This window comes from Odontesthes bonariensis, chromosome 16 (genome assembly GCF_027942865.1).
Source record: "Odontesthes bonariensis isolate fOdoBon6 chromosome 16, fOdoBon6.hap1, whole genome shotgun sequence".
Taxonomy (NCBI): Eukaryota; Metazoa; Chordata; class Actinopteri; order Atheriniformes; family Atherinopsidae; genus Odontesthes; species Odontesthes bonariensis.
The window spans coordinates 26,434,203-26,452,751 of record NC_134521.1 but is presented as its reverse complement, the minus strand read 5'-3'; the positions used below and the strand labels follow the sequence as shown (position 1 = coordinate 26,452,751).

Sequence of the window (18,549 nt, the reverse complement as noted above, 5' to 3'; positions counted from 1 at the left end):
ACAGGGTCATGGGTGGCCAAGGCTCACTGATGCATGTGGGGAGTAAGGCTGGCCTGTGTGGTCTGATCCAACAGACAAACCACTGTCGCTCAAATTGCCAAATAGGTTAATGCTGGATCTGAAAGAAAGGTGTCAGAATACAGCATGTACACCCTTTCAAAGAAACGGTATTCTTTGATGGTTGTTCCTCTCAGCAGGATAGTGCACGCTGCCACAAAGCAAAAATGGCATGTGTTGAACAAACTATTCCGATCCATGGAGGCCTCACATCGCAATTTACAGGACTCAAAAGATTTGCTGGTGTCATCTTGGTGCCAGATACCACAGCCCACCTTTGGGGGTTATAACAACGGGGCTGTTTTGGCAGTAAAAGGGGGACCAACACAATATTAGGTAGGTAGTCATAGAGTTATACCTGATCGGTGTATGTTGGAAATCCTTGTAGTGCTCAATATGGCAAAACCGTGTCAATAGAGTAAAGGTGTGGCTTTAAATAGCAGTTGTTTGAGACAAAATATTTGTAATTTCTTTAGTTGGATTGTGATAGAATTTGAACCTACATCACCATGGCAACCTCAACTGCCATTCCAACACAGCTCACTACTTTTGGACCTTTGATGGCTCGTCTTATCTTTACTTTTTACACAGGGTCAAGTTGAGTAATGAAGTTAAACTTTTTAACTTTCAATGAAGTGACTTTAGCAAGTTGAATGAAATTCTCCAGTTTTGTTTGTGCAAGCAGATGTTGTAGAAGTTTGCTGCTGCTCCTGAGAAGTGCTGATGAAGAAAACTCGCCGAACAATCATTGTGTTCCTCATCTCTGCTTTCTCATTAGGGACTCTTACAGAGCATTATTGCTGACGTATCTTTAGGATTTAGGAATTGCAACTTGCCTTGGTTATGCCAAAACCAAAAAAGTACATTTATAAAGCTGAGAAATGCCAGCATTTTAAGAGACAAACGCAGGTTTAGCATCTTATCATGAATTTGTTAACCTGAAGATATTGCAAACTCTCCTTTAGGTGAGGAATGTGTTTTTGGTGAATGATTGTTTTTCTCAATGAATGAGGTAAAGTCCATTCATATTGTACGTGTGTGTCTACACACATTCATAGACAATGGCATAGGGCTTCACACGTAAAGGATGAGATCAGGACTCAAAGTGTATTGGTCAGACGCCATGAGAACTCTCTCCTCCTCCTTCTCTCTCTCCTTTATCACCCATTCTTCCCCCTCTCCTGCTCAGCCTCATAGCTTCCTGTGTCACCCCCTCCCCCACTGCAATAAAAGGAGAGAAGCCTGTTCATTCATGCATTCAGCAAGTCAGCTGAACGAGGGAGGACAGAGGGTGGAGAGAGAAGGAGAGACACAGGAAAAATGAGAGAGGAGAGGAGAAGGCTTCCTCCCTGTGATGAATAGGTCACCTGTACTACATCAGTGATGGGGGATGGAGCAGTGGAAAAGCAAAAGGTGGGATAAAAAAAGACCAGCCCCCCCTCCTCTTCCTCTCTTCCACATCCTCCTCTTCATCTTTGTCTCCTCCTCTTCTTCTCTCTGCCCTTCTTCTCTCTGCCCTTCTTCTCTCCCTTAGCCCCTCCCTATCCTGATGGAATGAGTCACAGACAGACTAGTTCCCTTGATGCACTGCGGAAACGTAATGTGACGTAGCCTCCACCTCTTGCCGCCCCACCACATGCATCCCTCCATCTCCCCCATTCATTTGTCTGCCGCTCCCTCCTATTCATCCATCCTCCCGTCACAGCACAGCAAGCCTCCATTCACAAAAAAATTCTGTGAGCCAAGAGAGACAGCAGTGGGATTCACAACAGCAGAACTAAACGCAGACTCTCCTACCGGTCCAACATAACACATTTCAGTTGAGTACTGAGCAATGAATTCAGTGCACATGCATCACAAATTGAAAATGCAGTACTTGTACCATGACAGCTCACCAAAGAACGCAGACAGTCTTTCTGTAAAACAGAACTATTTCCGATTTGATATCATGCAAAATTTAGCGTTGCCATGGTTACAGCCTTTGCTGTCAAGCGCTGATTTTTTTCAGTAATTATGGTGTTGACAGAAAGTGTGTTTGAGGTGTCTTATTGTGTTGCAAAAATCTAAACCTGTGAACGGAATACACCAGAAAGGAAATGAACCACAAAACAATATGGAGCAACACGGTACAAGACATACTGTCCTGTTCAGCTTAATTCACTGTAAATGGGGTGGGGGGGGGGGGGGTGGGGGGTGGGGTGGGGGGTGGGGGGTGACAAATAGCATAAAATAATCTGTATAGTCCATTATATTCTCACACAAAAACTGTAATGCAACAGATCATAACAGAAAGATGTTAGTGCAATGCTATCATCACAGCTTCCAACCAATGATCAACAGCCTTATTAAGTATCCATACGTGGTCTCAATCAACAGGCACAGCTGATAAATAGTCTGAAGACAAAGAAGCCTGGCGACCTCACACTTTTGTCTCTGACGTCACTGCATCACTTGAACTCTCTAGGACAGAGACAGCGTCATGTTGTTAAGCTGTAGCATTCACAGGTATAACATATAACGCAATGAATCTGACATTCAGATATGGCTGCAGAGCTTAACTTGTTAGCAGTCAGTGGAATTGAATAGCAGATGAAAAAAAATAGGGGTGTGATCTCATTACATTATTGCCAATGGATGATAACAAGAAATACACCAAAGAGACAAAGGATTTATGGGAAAGCTGCAAAATATGGATATAATGCCTCTCAGTCAGGCAGCAAGGTCAGAAATGCCAGACCCTGAAGCCAATACAAACAGCGTGAGCTTTAAGTCCAACTGAACAAACAAAACAAGTGAGCAAGTTAGTGACAAACCGAGGCAAGATACAAAGGGTTCAAATATGATGCAAGGAACATGGGCATGTGGTAACACAAAAAGTGACCCTAATCAAAACACAAACACAAACCTGTGACAGGGAGGTCCACAGAGTGCATTTTACTTTGGACTGGCTTGAGCTCATTTTATCCAGTCCAGAAAGTAGCAACATACTGGTATTTGATTTTCTGTGACCAGTATCAAGACTGATTATCACGTTATGATTCTACAGACCTCCTGTGTGTGATCTGCTATGATATTATCATTAAGGGTGCGTTTAAAACAAAAGAACACAAAAACTGCATCTACATTCTGATCCTCAGAGTGAGTAAGAAAATGCAATTTCTTCTGGTCCTGCAAATAAATGAAGGACTAATTGTGCTAATTTGAGCACAAGGGGCTGTTTGAATAAGGGGGAATACTGTGCTCACATCAATGGATGTTAAATGTAACAACTTTCACTAAGTGTGAATAAAGGACATTTTGATTGCATCTCTATGCGGATGTTATAATGGATGACATCGCCAAAGAAACAGATCTATGGTAACAGTCTTCAGAGTCAGATGCTTCAGATAGTCGAGCAACATTACGGTTTATCCCGCTGCTTGTGCTGAAGAGAGGAGCAAAGAAAATCTCAACGTACAGTATGATTCACCACAACAAAGTGTTGGGGAGGGGGTGGTGATGTCACTCATGGTAGTGGGGAGTCATCTGTGAGTCAGAGAGGAAAAAGGAGGAGATGAAGGTGGAGGATGATGAGGAGGAAGAAGAAGAGGATATGGAAGAGAGGTGGGTGAAAAGAAAAAAAAAGAAAAAAGCACATGGGGAGGTGGGGTACCTGCTGAGTGTGACCCATGGTAACAGCCGATTCTGGCCTGTGGATGACTCACCACAGCTTTACCAGCCTCACACGCATGCACACACAACACACAGGGATGCTCACGCCATTCACCGTCACATGCACACACACACACACACACACACACACACATGTAATGACACATCATGCATGCACACGTAGCCTGTTTTATGGCATCAGAAGCATGTACACCGCTTAACGTAAACACGTCTCACACGCACATGGACAAACACTTACGCAAACTCATGCCTCATAAAGTGCAGGGACAGAAGAGGGGAGGGTCAGGATGACTCACACTTCAATGATAACACCCCCGCAACCCCCACCCCACGCTCTCTCTCACACACACACACACACACACTGAAGATGAAGAAGGACATATCATTTGGATGCAACCCACATCCTCCCCACATCCTGGGAACCTCCCATCTGAAACTCAGACTGACAGCAGGAGGCTCCGGCTGACTACAGTTTGTCTCAAGGTGATGGGAGTTCTCTGGCAGGATTCTCTGACTTTATACAAATGAGGACTTAGCAGGACTTGCCCACATCTTTCTTTGTCATGAAGGTACTCATCTGTTTATTTATGTGTTGAGAAACCATTTTTGATTGGAGTGTGGGAGCTGGGTGGATAATCATATGCAGTGTACAAATCAAACTAGTTATGTTTTCTTGCTCCATCATGTCTCAGAGTAACAATCGTATTTCAGAGCCGACCGTCATTTTCATCTTTGCGCGAATAGGATAAACATCCAATCCAATCCAATTTTATTCCTGGTGCACTTTAAAACAACCACAGTGGACCAAAGTGCTGTACAGAAAAAAAAAATTAAAATTAAAGGAATAAAATGCAAGAATAGATTAAAAGACATAAAACAGCTATATAATTTAAAACAACAATAATACTAAAATAAAGAAAAATAATAATGTTACAACTGACATGTTGGTCTTTATTCTTTTTCTCCATTTGAACTGAACAGTGCCCTCTGGAACACTGAACAGCACTACAAGTTAGCTCTGTTTACTACTGTCGGCTGATAATGTTTGCATTGTTGTCTGCACTAACAGAGTTCTATGATTTGGTTTTTATTATGTACGTTTTGTTTCTGTGGCCACACTGACAATAAAACTGATTGCAAAGCTTCCCCCTGTTTACAGATTGTACAACTGCAAAATGAAACATAATCACTTCTAATTTTACGTAGCTGTGTCGAGGCAACAGTTTTATTTAATCTTTATGCATACACCCATGTCGAAAAATGTTACAACCACTTAAATTCTTTATTCAATTGAAATTAGTACAAAGCTTATTAAATAATTAGGTTGCTTTTTTTTTAAATTTATATGCTGTCTTCGACTTTGATGCAAGCAACATATTTCCAGAAAGTTGGCAGAGGAACATCATTTTCACTGTGTGATATCACCTCTTCTTTTAACAAGACTCTTTAAGTGGTATACCTACACTGAGGTCTCCGGCCCCACAGGCGACCATTTTTTCAGTGGCCTGGTAAATGATCACAGCTAATTATTAATTAAGATATAGTACCTAAAACTGATTTCATACATTATTTTGTAGACAGATTAAACTAAGCAGACAGTACAAGGTAATTATTGCACCGTTAGCTTGTTTTGTTGGCTTCACATAAAGCCAGGTTGGCAAGTTCCATTCCTCATGCTAAGCTATCCAGTTGTCTCGTAAAAAAAACAAACTCAAAACTCTTAACAAAGTTGTGCATTATTTAACAAGAGCTGTTTAAGCTCGCCTGTCTCCCATCTGTCTGACACACCAGGCTTCTTGAATCGTGAATAAATCTGCATTCGAACAAAAAGTCTACTTAACAGAAGCCAGAAAAGTAAAGCATGTCTTTTTGGAAAGATGGCTCACTCCCACGCTCTCTGTAAATCATAAATACTCCTCTTATCTTCTGATAGCTAAAACATTCAACCATCACAAGCACTTGGCGAGCACGCCTAATTCCCATCTATTACACCAAGAAATACTTCAGTCTGTGTAAATCGAGGGCAGCTGACAAGACATAGACAGGTCTTGGCACAATGGAATTATTTTATGAATGACATCTGGATAACAAGAACACCTGCACCGGGTGACCCTGCGGGTGCAGAGGAAGGATGACGTCACAAAACGGTTTCAGGTGAATTAAAGCAGGGTTTGCATAAGATGTAGATGATGAAGAATTTTGTCATTTGTATGTTTTGCTAGAGATTACAGCTAAAATTCTGTCAACAGTCAAACCACCTGAACCTGGCAAAGGGAAGTTTGTTTGTCCAAGGTCATCTGTGGACGTGTTGAAGGTCTGGTTGGTGACCTTTGTCCTTTTTTCCCCTCTCTTTTGCTGGCCATTTGCACTTTGTTAAATCCATGAAATGCATGTCAAGTTAAAGTTTAAAGTGCACATTTAACAGTATGCAGTAAACTAGTGTTAATTCAAAACTGATCAAGTTCTTTATCATTTAAATCACAATGTGACATGAGTGTGGAGACTGAATGTACTTTTCAACGACTATAACAATCTGATTTACTTTGATGATTTGCTCTTTAATGAACGTATTAATTAAAAGGATGAAAAAACAAGGATAAAATATCAAAATGGAACCAATGTCAAGTCATCTGATGCATCAGGAAGCCAATATTCAGTCATGGAGGGAATGGTGTGACACGAGGCGTCAGTGTGACACCAACAGTTTCCAGTGAGGCCAGAGACTGTTTCAGTTGGTGTGACATGTCTTCCAGGTGGGGTGACCTTCACTTCCTGTGTAACTGCACAGGAAAACACAGCTGACATGTGTAATTAGCAGCCACAGCCAGTAAATCATCTCCATACTTGCACGCATCCACACGTGTCCCATGTGTTAAATTTAGCACAGCTCTGCCTCAGGACACCGTAGGATCTTAACCTTTCAGAAATCTCATCAGGTCGAGCGAGATCATCTGTGTGAAGTTGAATTCAGACTTAACTTAATCAAAATCTGTAAGAATACTTTTAATATAATAGTGAGACACCCCTGGCCTGCATTGATGGCTCACGATTTATCATCCACCTCAGTGAAATGAATGGACTCTCACATCTGGATGAAAATGAATAGATTTAAATAATCCTGCGATGAAAAATAGCTTTTAACAATTCTTTGCTATTTTAAAGCACTTTCATTTTGTCCAACTTTTTGGTTTTGAGCTTGCTGGACATTTATTACACCATGTGGCATTTTTACCTGCAGCTTATTATCTTTAACACAAAAGTATAATTTTCAAGTTTAGTTCCAAGCATTTTAGATGTTCTTATTCTGAACATTTCACTTTCACTGTAACCCGTGTTAACTTAGAACCAAATGACTTGTTAACTCTGTTATTTGACATGTTGCCTTCATTTCTCTTGGAGGGATTCCAAAACCCATCTGGCTGTACGGTTTCCCCCTTACCTCAATGGAAACAAAAATAGGTGTGCCTGATATAGGGTGTCGGAATTATTTATTTGACCAAAAGTGTCCAATTGTACATCGCAGTCCAGTAACAGACTATCAACTGTCAGTCAACCCAAAAAGCTCTGGTCCCAACTAGCCTGAACATCCCTGCAGGTTTTGTATTGATACGCATGTGTAACACTTAAAAAAAAAAAAAAAAAAAAAGCAAATGTATGGACAGTTTATAAATACACGAGGAAACATTATTTAGGAGCACCTTACTCCTGAGCTTAATTATAAGACATCAGCTCCTGAAAAAAGCAAAAAATTTCCCTTTACATTTTACCTGAAATGTATATTTTTTTCACAAGGTTAATACAGCACTGGGAGAGGTTGAAAGCACATTAAATTGAAATGTTTTATCTTGGATTGAGTAAATCAACTTAAAATCCCCCAAATTTTTCACTGACCCCTGGGCTGAGAAACACTTTTTTCTGTACAAAAGAGAACAGGCTTGTGAAAAATAACTCAAACAAGACTGCCCCCTGGTGGCTGAATGGGAGAACAGTACATGCTGCCGCTATCAACAAGTAATGTAACAGTAAGGCATTCAATTAAACATTACACACTTAATAAATGTATAAAGCACTTCATAGTTCACTGCTAACAACTGAATGGTTTGACTGGTTTCCTAGTTTTATACCAAAAAGGGGGCAACGGAGGTCTCATTGTCCAAATTGCATCAAGCAGCAGGAAAAAAAACTATTTACCTCTCTGACTGGATAACAAACAATATGTCTCACTGAAAAGATGAAGAAAAAGAAAAACAAAATTGGTCATTTGTGGGCTCAGTAGATGAAGAGGACACGGGTGCGGGGGAGAGTAGAGAAGGTGTCAGCCATCTTGCGGATTCTGGCATAATTGATGAATCCTCGGAGAAAGAGCAAGAAGCCTGAAGAGCAAAATGAGGAAGCCATGAGACTATGAACTAGTCATTTCCTATAGCTAACAACAATACTAGAAGTCCATGTCAGGACCTGGTCCTGCAGATAAATGGAAAAACATTTTTGAACCATCAGATGAAGTTGGACAAACAGAATAAACTGATGGATCTGAACTTGAGATATAAGATAACTTAATGAACTTTTGTGACAACTGGGATAGCATCAATACAAGAGACCTTCAGGGACTAGTCATTATTGCCCTTGTTATGACTACTCCACAAACTAAACAGAGGAACATGAATGTATGAAGTTAGAAACGGCTAAGTTCAACACAGCCATAACTCCTACATGCAGTACAAAAGCGTTAAATGTTCATCAGAAGGACAGATCCAGAAGTTAAGAGGTCAAAAACCTCTTAAGAATATGGTAGAATAAGTTCATCAAAATATTTACACTGAACTGCTTTGATTTGTCAACAATTCAGGGAGAGATGCTTTTATTTTAATAGTATGAAGCCCTCTTGACTCCATACAAAATCTGTGAAAGGTTTAGACGCAGCTGTCCAGTATCAACTGCCAAGTGAGGCGCCCAAAACGCATCTGGTGAGAATTAGAGATGTGTGTTAGTCCGTTGTGTGACCAACCTAAGGAAATGTGTTTGACACATTTTGGCTCTGTAGAAAAATTCTGCAAAATGGATACTTCCTGGAGCTCAGCCACAGGTGACAATGCTAGTTCAGAGACACTTGTAGGCCCGTCTGTGACCGACTGGAACTCTGTGGAGTCACACTCCTCCGAATGAAGGGATGGCGTACGATTCAGATAACCCCCGTCCTTCTCCAGCAGAAACAGGAACTTCCAGCTATCACCTGTTGATGTTGGTTTGTGCTGCTACCATATTGTACTGCAGCATTTCCCAGTCCCAGCCCTCATGCCCCCTGGCCTGCGCATTTAACATGTTTCCCTGCTCAACCAACGTGGTTCAAATTACATATCCCTCAACATCTGATGCCGCAGGACAAAAATATGTATTCCATTATTTGCACTGATTCCAACAACCGATTAGCACACAATTTTGCCTTCACATGCAAACCTCAGATATAATCTTATACTGCATTTGTGCCGAAGTAATTTAATTTAATTCATTACCGAGGCAGCCCATCTGAGTTTACCACCTGAAACTTATATTTTGTTGGTATAAAGTTTTTTTCCTCTTAAATACGAAGCATGTGAGGAGTGTGGTTGGTACGTTTGTGACTTTTACTCAAGGCAAGTTGATCTGGATCAGTACCTAATTTATCCGACCTCAACTGCAGCAGAGTGTGTATGGGCTGAACTGGAACTGGGCTGTACCAAGGCCCCCGTAAGCAGTCAAGGATGCTAAGCCGTGCGCCAAAAAATACTTGTAGTTTCAAAAGAGAGGGCCAAATCTTTTAGAAGTTTAAAAATATATTTGTAGATGTTTGTATTGTACAAATGATACCGTCCGCCCTGTTATTCCCATTGATGTTACCTATCCTGTTCCAATTACTCTGTAGTATCTATCAAGTATTTGACACCCCAGCAATGGCATGACTAAACTCAGGAGACAGCTCAAATGTATCATAATCCGGACTAAGCCATGTGATTAATTTAAATTCAGAGGTTTGCTACTTACCCAACACCAGGAAGACCCACCACAGCCAGTACTGTCCATCGAAGTAACCAGGGAAGTATGTGGAGAACTACAACCCCAGCACAGCAACAGAAATGACTGGTTAGAATAAATTTGGCCTGCGCTGTCTTCACTCAAACAAGTCTTGCATTTTAAAAGTGAATGAAGAAAGCAGCGCAATCCCCCTGAGATCTTTGAGGAAACAGTTCAGTTCCAACAAGCAACCACCACAGAGATGACATTAAAATACCACGGTGATGTTCGGGGCTTTTCATTCGTTTGTGTGTACAGAAAACCACTTTTTATGTGCTTGCATGTGCGCTGTGTGATGTTGGTTTTTGTGTCATGTACCCTGACTATGAGAATCCATTTGATGAGGGAGAGGCCAAAGCCTGAGATGGCCCCGTAGCGTCCGGCTGCTGAGGTGGTCAGACAGAAAGACAAGAAGAAACCAATCCAGTTGAACAGGAAAGCCACTGGAGATGGAGAGATGCAGGGATAAGACAGTGAGTGGCAGGGTTGTCATAACAGGGAAAACATTCAAAAACAGGAACATTTGTAAGTATGTAAAAGCGCTTCTCTGCACCGATTTAGGCCAAGTAAATGAAAGAATAATTAAGTTAGATAAGAAAACTAACTGAAGAAAGTGAGCATGAAGATTCCATCATTTCCTATCCTCAGCTGATCAGCATCTTCAAAATCATCTCTGGTCACAAAGTCCTCTTCCTTAATAGAAGAAAGGAAAAAAAAGAAAGATTAATCACAGAAAAAAATGTTATTGCAGCAAAGATGGACAGTAGCAGAGCTTCCCAGCGCTTTACTTTGCAAATATGATGAAATTCAAGCCAACAGGTGGCTTAATTGAATCATTTTGATAAGGTTTCATTCCAGCTCATTTATACTGGCGGATTGTGATTAAGCCTGGGCAAACACTTGCTAGAGGATACCAAACTTTGCTGAAAACAAAGATATGTAAACTACTGACAGACAAATGGAAACAACACAACACAGCAAGCTTAGTTAAGTGACTTTACCCTAAAATCTGACCTCTGTCAGATTCAACGAAGGACATCAGCAGAACGTGGGCATCTTGTATAACTTTCAACTAAGGATAAGCTAGCACGGCTCAAACGCACAGGAAGGGTGGGATGATGAGCACATACAGTGTAGGTACGTTTGTGTTTTCACCAAACTGGGACCAATAACACTTCCTCTCATCACACACACTCTCCCCCAAGTTACCTCCAGTGAACTCCGAATAACATCATCAAAAGTCTCCAGACGTTCCCTGTGCTGAGGCTGCTGCTGAGCGCAAGGCGATGTGTGGCAGAGAAAACAATACCAGCAATAAGCACAAAGTCAAAAACCACACAGGTGAGTTACACAATGTCTGTTTATCCATGTTTAATATGATTGTGCAGTAAGCCATCGTATTTCTTGTGTATGGAGATATCCTGCATTGCCATACTGCCCCACCAGCACTGCAGTTAAACTGCATATTGTGTTGTCGTGCTTTAATCAAATACGTTTTTTTTTTTAAGCCAAAATGCTGAATGGACTTCATGTACAGTCGAGTAGAAATTCCCATCTCACGTTGTGAACTTCTAAAGCTTCAAGGTTTCAAACTACTTCACACATTTTCTGCCATCTATACGCCTCATATAATGCCACTGCGAGTTTGGCCCGTTCCACGAATGTGTCCCGAGAAGTTTCAATTCATAGGACCACAGCTCCTTCATTTTAAAGCCACTGTTGTGCGGCCATGTTTTCCAGCCGTGTTCTATACAGCATGTTTCAGTGTCAGCAGCTTTAAATGACCTGAGCTGCTACTGACCATAACGATTTCAAGAGGCCGAAATGAGCAATAAAATGTCAATGAGACTTGTGACAACTTTATTGGGAATTTGGTTGTTTAATATACACTTATGACCTACACTTCAGAGCATGCATGCAGGAGTAATTCCATCCCAACCATTTTTTCTTGGTGTGTTAGTGTGTTATTTCCTATGGACCAACATCTTTACATGTATTCTTAAAGTCCAGTTTTGGTCAAACTAACACAACCATTTGGTTTTATTTCTATAGTGTCATGTTCAACGTGCTATTATTCCAAAACCGCTTGCTTTCTCAGAAGGCAGGAGTAAAGGGATAAGAGTTGGCTGCATGCAATGACCTTCAGTGGAAGACGGGGGGTAAAACTCCGAGAGGCCCAGACTGCGATGGAATCTTGCACGTCCTTAGTTACCCCGCGCTCAGCCCCACGGAGAGCCAGGCGGGAAGATCCTGGGTATGATTTATACAGGGTTCAGGCTTTGCTGCCCGATGACCTATTTAAATAATGACCAATACTATTTTTAGCAGACGTTTATCTAACATTCAGTACATGTACGTTAAATGATGACAAAAGAAAAAAGTGAACGGTGCCATGCAGGCAGTAGCTCTCATCCCCTGCAGTGGGCCTGGCAATAACACAGTGTCACAGATTTACTGTTATTGCAACAGAACTACTGTAAGATGCAGCTGGATAGCATCTGGGCTACATACGTTGCACTTTTTTATCCTCAGAAGAATGCATAAAAACAACAGCTATTTTTGTTTTTCATAAAGCAGGTTGATTGAGTAAATTCGGTCTTTATATCTTCAGAATTTCTGACTGTCCCTCTGCATTACAGTTTAAATAGAAGACTGGTCTTAGTGTATGTAATCAAGCCTTGTGGTAAAATCAGTCGTATTATAAGCATAACAGGCTTACAGATATGTCATGGCTCTTGTCACACAGCTTTTAGTCTTTGTAAACGAAAACAGTCATTTAACCTCGCAGAACAGGATAATCACTTGTCTACCACTTGCCTTAATATGTCCATTTGTGAAACTGGGAGACTTACTTGTACTGGCCTGTTGAGTTCAGAGGCAACTTATTAAGAAGTAGGGTTGTAGAAATGGCTGGAAAGAGGAACTTAAAATTTTCACTGCTTGAATTTTACACCAAAGTTTACAGAAAACACAGTCACAACCCATCTGCAAGCTATAGCGTTATTTTTGTCTGATTGTTGGCATCTTTTTAAAATATTTTTGTTCCCTGGTCTACCTTGGAACAACTTTCAAAACTCAATGTGACTTCCAGATCACCCAGATTATATGAAAAGTAAGCAGCCATACACCACAGTGGCCACTAGAGGTCTGCTTTGAGCTGTCATTTTCCAGCTGGCTTAACTTTTTTTATTTATTTATTTATTTTTGTGGAAATATGTGGAAATATAGCATTTACTGAGTGAATCATTCAGAATCTGGCCTGCAACAAAAATGTAATATCAGGTTCCAGTTAAAGACGAAGTCAATAAAACACATTACAACAGTGACAGCTATGTGTGACTTAATTGTAGAGTTGGACCATTCAACAGATTTTTTTTTATGATTTTCTGTTTAGGTCTAAAATAAGAGATCTCGGACACGTCATAGAAATGCATTTTATCTGGATGCCAGAATCTGAAGAACTTGGGCAACTTACTTAAGTTAACGAAGAATAACGTGATGAATAACAAATCAATTTCTTCACGAGTCAAGTTGATAAGCAGCAGTGCAGATGTTGAAGGTACTATAATTTTTGTTCGATGGATTGAGGCCACGTGAAACGACCTTACAAGCATGTGCTTGAGTTTCCAACCGATTAATAAAGTAAAAAACCAGCATCACATTGTAAAGGAAAGACTGCAGTGTACCTAATATTTTAGGTGTAACTACAAGGTGTGGATATGTAGTGTATTGACTTTGTGCAAAAGCCATCGTGGTGGAGAGCTAAGGATCATAGCCAACACCTGCCTCATTTTTACAAACTTTTACAGGAGACAGTGGGGATAAACGGACAACAATAACTGCTCAAGTTGAGCCAAAACCTCTGTTGAATTCTTGGTAGGATATACCATGACAGCGCAAGTTGTGCAATTTAAAAATGTTGACAACTTAGTCCACGTGTGACAGATAACAAGATACTTAATATCTGGAGTGTGTGTTTGTCATGTTACACCAACCAGTTTGCTTCAGTTAAAAGACGCACCTTCAGCACCACTCATTTCTGACTTTGAAACCTAATTTTATTTACCGAGTGATTGTTTTAATCATTTATGTTTTCCTGGGTTGCTTTAATTTTTTCTATGACGTGACAAACTGCATGTCGACTTACTTCTGCTTTACTCAGACTTTAATCCTACAAAGTAAGCCACTGGCTGTGATCATTATATGCAAAACTAGAACTTGATTCCCTTTAACCTGATTGTTAATAAACATTCTTCTTGATCTATTCAAATCACGCTATCAGGGACACAATCAGCTGTTTGAAGAACAGAAAAAAATTCCACAGCAGATGTAAAACACTTCCTGCCTTGCAGCGAACTCCGGAAGTGTTGAGAACAACCCACAGTCTCTGTGTGTGTGTGTGTGTGTGTGTGTGTGTGTGTGTGTGTGTGTGTGTGTGTGAGAGAGAAAGAAACTGTTTATACAGAATGTAAGCAAGAGGGTGGGGACACTTACTCTTCCAGTTACCAAGGGAGCAGAAGTCTCGGCCTTAGTTCTCTCTGCTTCGTCATAGGAAGGTAGCGTAGTTGCTACATTGTATGACGGAGGTTTAGGGAAAGCCCCTTCGTCCTTGTAGTCAAAGTAGGCTAAAACGAAAGGAAACAACACACGGCTTTCAGTTGAATCAATATTAAGTTTTACATGCTGGGAAACTGATGTCAAGGAACTATAAGGGATTTTCAAAGTCTAGAGTTCTAAAACATTCACACAACCTCTAAACAGCTTAATCACCACTGACAGCAAGCAGTGACTAAGCAGAAGCAGTGAACGTTTGAATAAAGTAGCCAAGACTTAAAGGTCCAATCCTCACAGTTTCCACAATAAGAAAGCTTTCATCTCAAGTCTGCTTGTTTTATTCACACAATATTATTCAAAGTACTGGTGCTGCAAAGTGTACGCTGCACTATTAATATATATATATATATTCATTGGTCTAAGTAATTGTGAAAAGGACAAGTTATCTCAGCCTCCATCCCCTATGCAGAACAACACAAATATAATTTCCCAATAGGCCACCATTAAAAATGACCAGGGAAACATCTGGCTAAGGTTTTACCAGAGCTGTCCGCAGTGATGCTGCTGTACGGAGGTGGAGCATCAGCTGCTATCTGTGGACTCTCCTCTTGATCCTCCTCATCGGGCAACTGTAAGAGGAGGACACAGCACTTCTGGGTTAAAGCTGCCCAGCAAATGTGAACAAACTGGCTGCTCTCCATTTGAAATGGGTGTCCCATGTTAAGAATTGATCATTTTCTTTGTCAGACAAACTGTTCAAACAATAAATTAAACCAACAAAAACACGAGATGTTCCTCAACCCCAAATTAGTGGACAGAGGTGCGTCGACAATAAGTTCACAAAAGCAAATTTATTATTAAAAAAAAAAAAAAAAAAAAAAAGGGAATACTTCAATATTGTTTACTTTCTTTCGAAATTATAGTTACTTCCAGAGAACACACGTCTCATAAAATCAAATCAAATTTATTTATATAGCACATTTCATGTACAAAACAGTTCAAAGTGCTTTACATAAAATAAAAGCATTGCAGCAGGGAGTGGAAGAAGCATTAAAATACATAAAAGAATATAAAGAGAAACAAATGAAATCATTTAAATGAATTTAAAAACAAGCAACAGTCTGGATAAGTTCAAAGATATCGTGCAGATTTCATGCATAGACACATGAGAACAGAAATGTTTTTAACCTGGATTTAAAAATGTCTCCATTTGGTGAAAGTTTAATCTCCACTGGCAGTTTGTTCCACTTGTTTGCAGCATAACAGCTAAATGCTGCTTCTCCATGTTTAGTCTGGACTCTGGACTGGACCAGCTGACCTGAGTCCTTGGATCTAAGAGCTCTTCTGGGTTTATATTCTCTGAACATATCACAGATGTATTTTGGGCCTAAACCGTTCTGGGATTTGTAAACCATCAGCAGGCTTTTAAAATCTATTCTGTGACTGACTGGAAGCCAGTGTAAAAGACAGATGTATGACTTTAAAAGTTTAAAAACTACAGTAGGAATCAGATCCGGAGAGACACACAATATAAGTAAATAACATTTGTGAAAAGTTTGAATGTTTCAGGTCCTTGATCTTCACTGCTCTGAACCACATGAGCAGAAATGATGACTCTCCCCTGATGACACATGGCTAAGAAGGTCAGCTGGGAGATTTAGCAAAGTGTCATCCTGCAGAGGACCAGTCCAACACACCTTCTGCTGAAGTTCATCTTCTACCCTAATGTCAAGCGCATATTTTTCGCCGTTATGACGCTTTTGAGCCAACCGGCCAACATGAGGTTAGCTGGGAAGCTCAACTCGACATTTATCTGCCCACAAACAGAGAAGAAAAAAAAACACCCGAGCCGACAATGAAGGGTGTGATGGAGCGGCTTACGAAGCAGAATATGACTAAAATGTTAGCCACGTTAGCCAGGTAGCTTCCCTTTAGCAAGATTCAGCGGATGGAAATAAGACTCGTCACGTCGACATTAACCGAGTACGACATTTAGACAACAGTAGCTTAACCTCCCAAATGCAGAAGACACATTGGTATTTTAGTAGAATGATACCAAACTGCGCACATCTGAGGCATGTTATGAGTAAACGGCTAACTGCTGTTAAATCGACACAGTCTTTGTCACCAACCTGCTGATATCTGGCGCTCGGTTCGGCCATTCCGCTTCGTTGTTTTTTTTTTTTTTTTACTGAAGAACCGGAAAAGATCGCGCCCGTCAAGACACCCAACAGACAGAAATTATATAACGGCGTTAACAGAAAGCTCAGTCCCCGTCACAACGGGAAGCAGCTTCTGTGTCTGCAGCTCGATGCTGATCAGCCAGTCAAGCCACCGGAGGCGTGGCAAAGACACGCCGCTTCCTTTTTAGCTTTGTGAAACCCACAGCAAACACTGAGGCGTAAATGCAAAGCGTTGCAAACATAAATGACTTAGGAAATATGCAGGTCATTTTCTATTCAGTCAATTCTCTCTCATGTCTCTCCATGTACGTTTCCTACGGAAGAGTATGAGGGCCAGGCATTAGAAAAATATTTATATGTTGCCTGTCGAGAATAAAGTCGACATGTTGAGAATAAAGTCGAAATGTCGAGATTAACATTTCGACTTTATTCTCGACATGGTGACATTAATCTCGACAGGCAAAATATAAATATTTTTTCTTATGCCTGGCCCTAATACTCTTCCGTAGTTTCCAGATCAACGTGCAGGCGCTTTAATTTTGGAATCCAAATTGATTCGCTTTCTCCTCTTCTCGATAACTTGACGTGGAAAGTGATTTGCGACATGTTCACAACAAACCCTTGTGCCGCCCCCCTTCGAAGTAAAGGGAAATAACCACTCGGAGCTAACATGCTACACATTAGCATGGCATTAGCCAGGTAAATGAGGAAAAACTCACATCTTCCGGAGAATGTATGAGGGCTTTCTCCGGCATATCATCCGGAGATATGCTGGGGAAATCAAATAATCTATGCAGGCCATGACGCTTCTGAGCCACTAGCATTCACATTTATGATTATAACAAGCAACCTATGTATGCACAGTGTATTATTTGGATGCTTCCTGCTTCAAAGATTTTACGAGATGAAAAGGATTGAAGGAAAAATTAATCGGGCTCTAAAACTGTTTAAATATGTCTTTTGCGCATAAATAGAATCTTGAGATAGGAACTGAGTGAGATCACTACCAGTCTACTTCAGTGAAGTTAGTTTTAAATTGGATATTCGACAGACATTCGCAAAACACTCCAACATTTCAAGTGCACCCGTATTGCAGACTTTACAGTAAACACACGGAGCGTGTATCAACTTCCTGTTTTCAAAATTAAAAAATATTTTTTAAAATAAAAAAAATGGGATATTTAAAGCAGAGACGAGCCACTGTGTGTAAAGTTATTGAAAATTATGAACAGATGTAAAATATGAAAATAAAAGGTGTCTCTCATGCAGCCAGTGTAGTTACATGATCCCACACTAATTTGGAGTCAATTCATCACTTGACCTGGAAGCAATTGAGCTCAAATGAGCTAAAAGAGGCGAACTATCCCTTTAAAGCAGCTCAGGGAACCAGAGAGTCTCTATGGGAACGCCGAAGTTTTCGTGTTTTTTGCGTGTTTTTCATCATGTTTTATCCGTGTGTCCTTTGCTATGTTATTTTCCCTTAGGTTTTCCCTTTTCATTATATTTATTTTATTTCTAAGTTTTTACATTTTAGATCCGTTCATAATTTTTATTAATTTTTTTATGTAAATATTAGCATTTTAGCTCAATAGCTTCCAGGTCATGTGATCAATTGACTCCAAATTAGTGTGGGATCATGTAACTGCACTGGCTGCATGAGATACACCTTTAATTGTTACATTTTAAATCTGTTCATAATTTTTATTAATTTTTTATGTAAATATTAGCATTTTAGCTCAATAGCTTCCAGGTCATGTGATCAATTGACTCCAAATTAGTGTGGGATCGTGTAATTGCACTGGCTGCATGAGATACACCTTTTATTTTTACATCTGTTCATAATTTTCAATAACTTTAAACACTTTAAATATCCCACATTTTTATTTGGAAAACAGGAAGTTGGAACACGCTTCAGTCGTCCTCTCCGTGTGTTTACTGTAAAATCTGCAATACCAATGCACTTGAAATGTTGGAGTGGCTTTGCGAATGTCCGTCGAATATCCAACTTATAACTAACTTCAGCTAAGTTACC

At 40.3% G+C, this 18,549-nt stretch overlaps 1 protein-coding gene across 3 annotated transcripts; it reads right to left on the bottom strand.

The window, feature by feature from the left end:
• Positions 1-7,200: 7,200 nt before the first annotated feature.
• On the bottom strand, positions 7,201-16,666 carry LOC142401330 (NEDD4 family-interacting protein 1-like). Of its 3 annotated transcripts, none has more exons than XM_075486719.1 (8): positions 16,467-16,666; positions 14,876-14,963; positions 14,275-14,405; positions 10,990-11,052; positions 10,386-10,473; positions 10,099-10,223; positions 9,751-9,817; positions 7,201-8,102 (listed from the first exon to the last, which is right to left on the bottom strand). In XM_075486719.1, exons 1-8 carry the CDS (start codon positions 16,494-16,496, stop codon positions 7,999-8,001), a joined length of 696 nt encoding a protein of 231 aa, XP_075342834.1. In that variant the 5' UTR covers positions 16,497-16,666; the 3' UTR covers positions 7,201-7,998. The 3 variants fall into 3 exon arrangements, with proteins under 3 accessions (XP_075342834.1, XP_075342835.1, XP_075342836.1); XM_075486720.1 differs by having other exon boundaries at positions 10,990-11,049; XM_075486721.1 differs by lacking the exon at positions 10,990-11,052 and having other exon boundaries at positions 16,467-16,664.
• Positions 16,667-18,549: the final 1,883 nt, after the last annotated feature.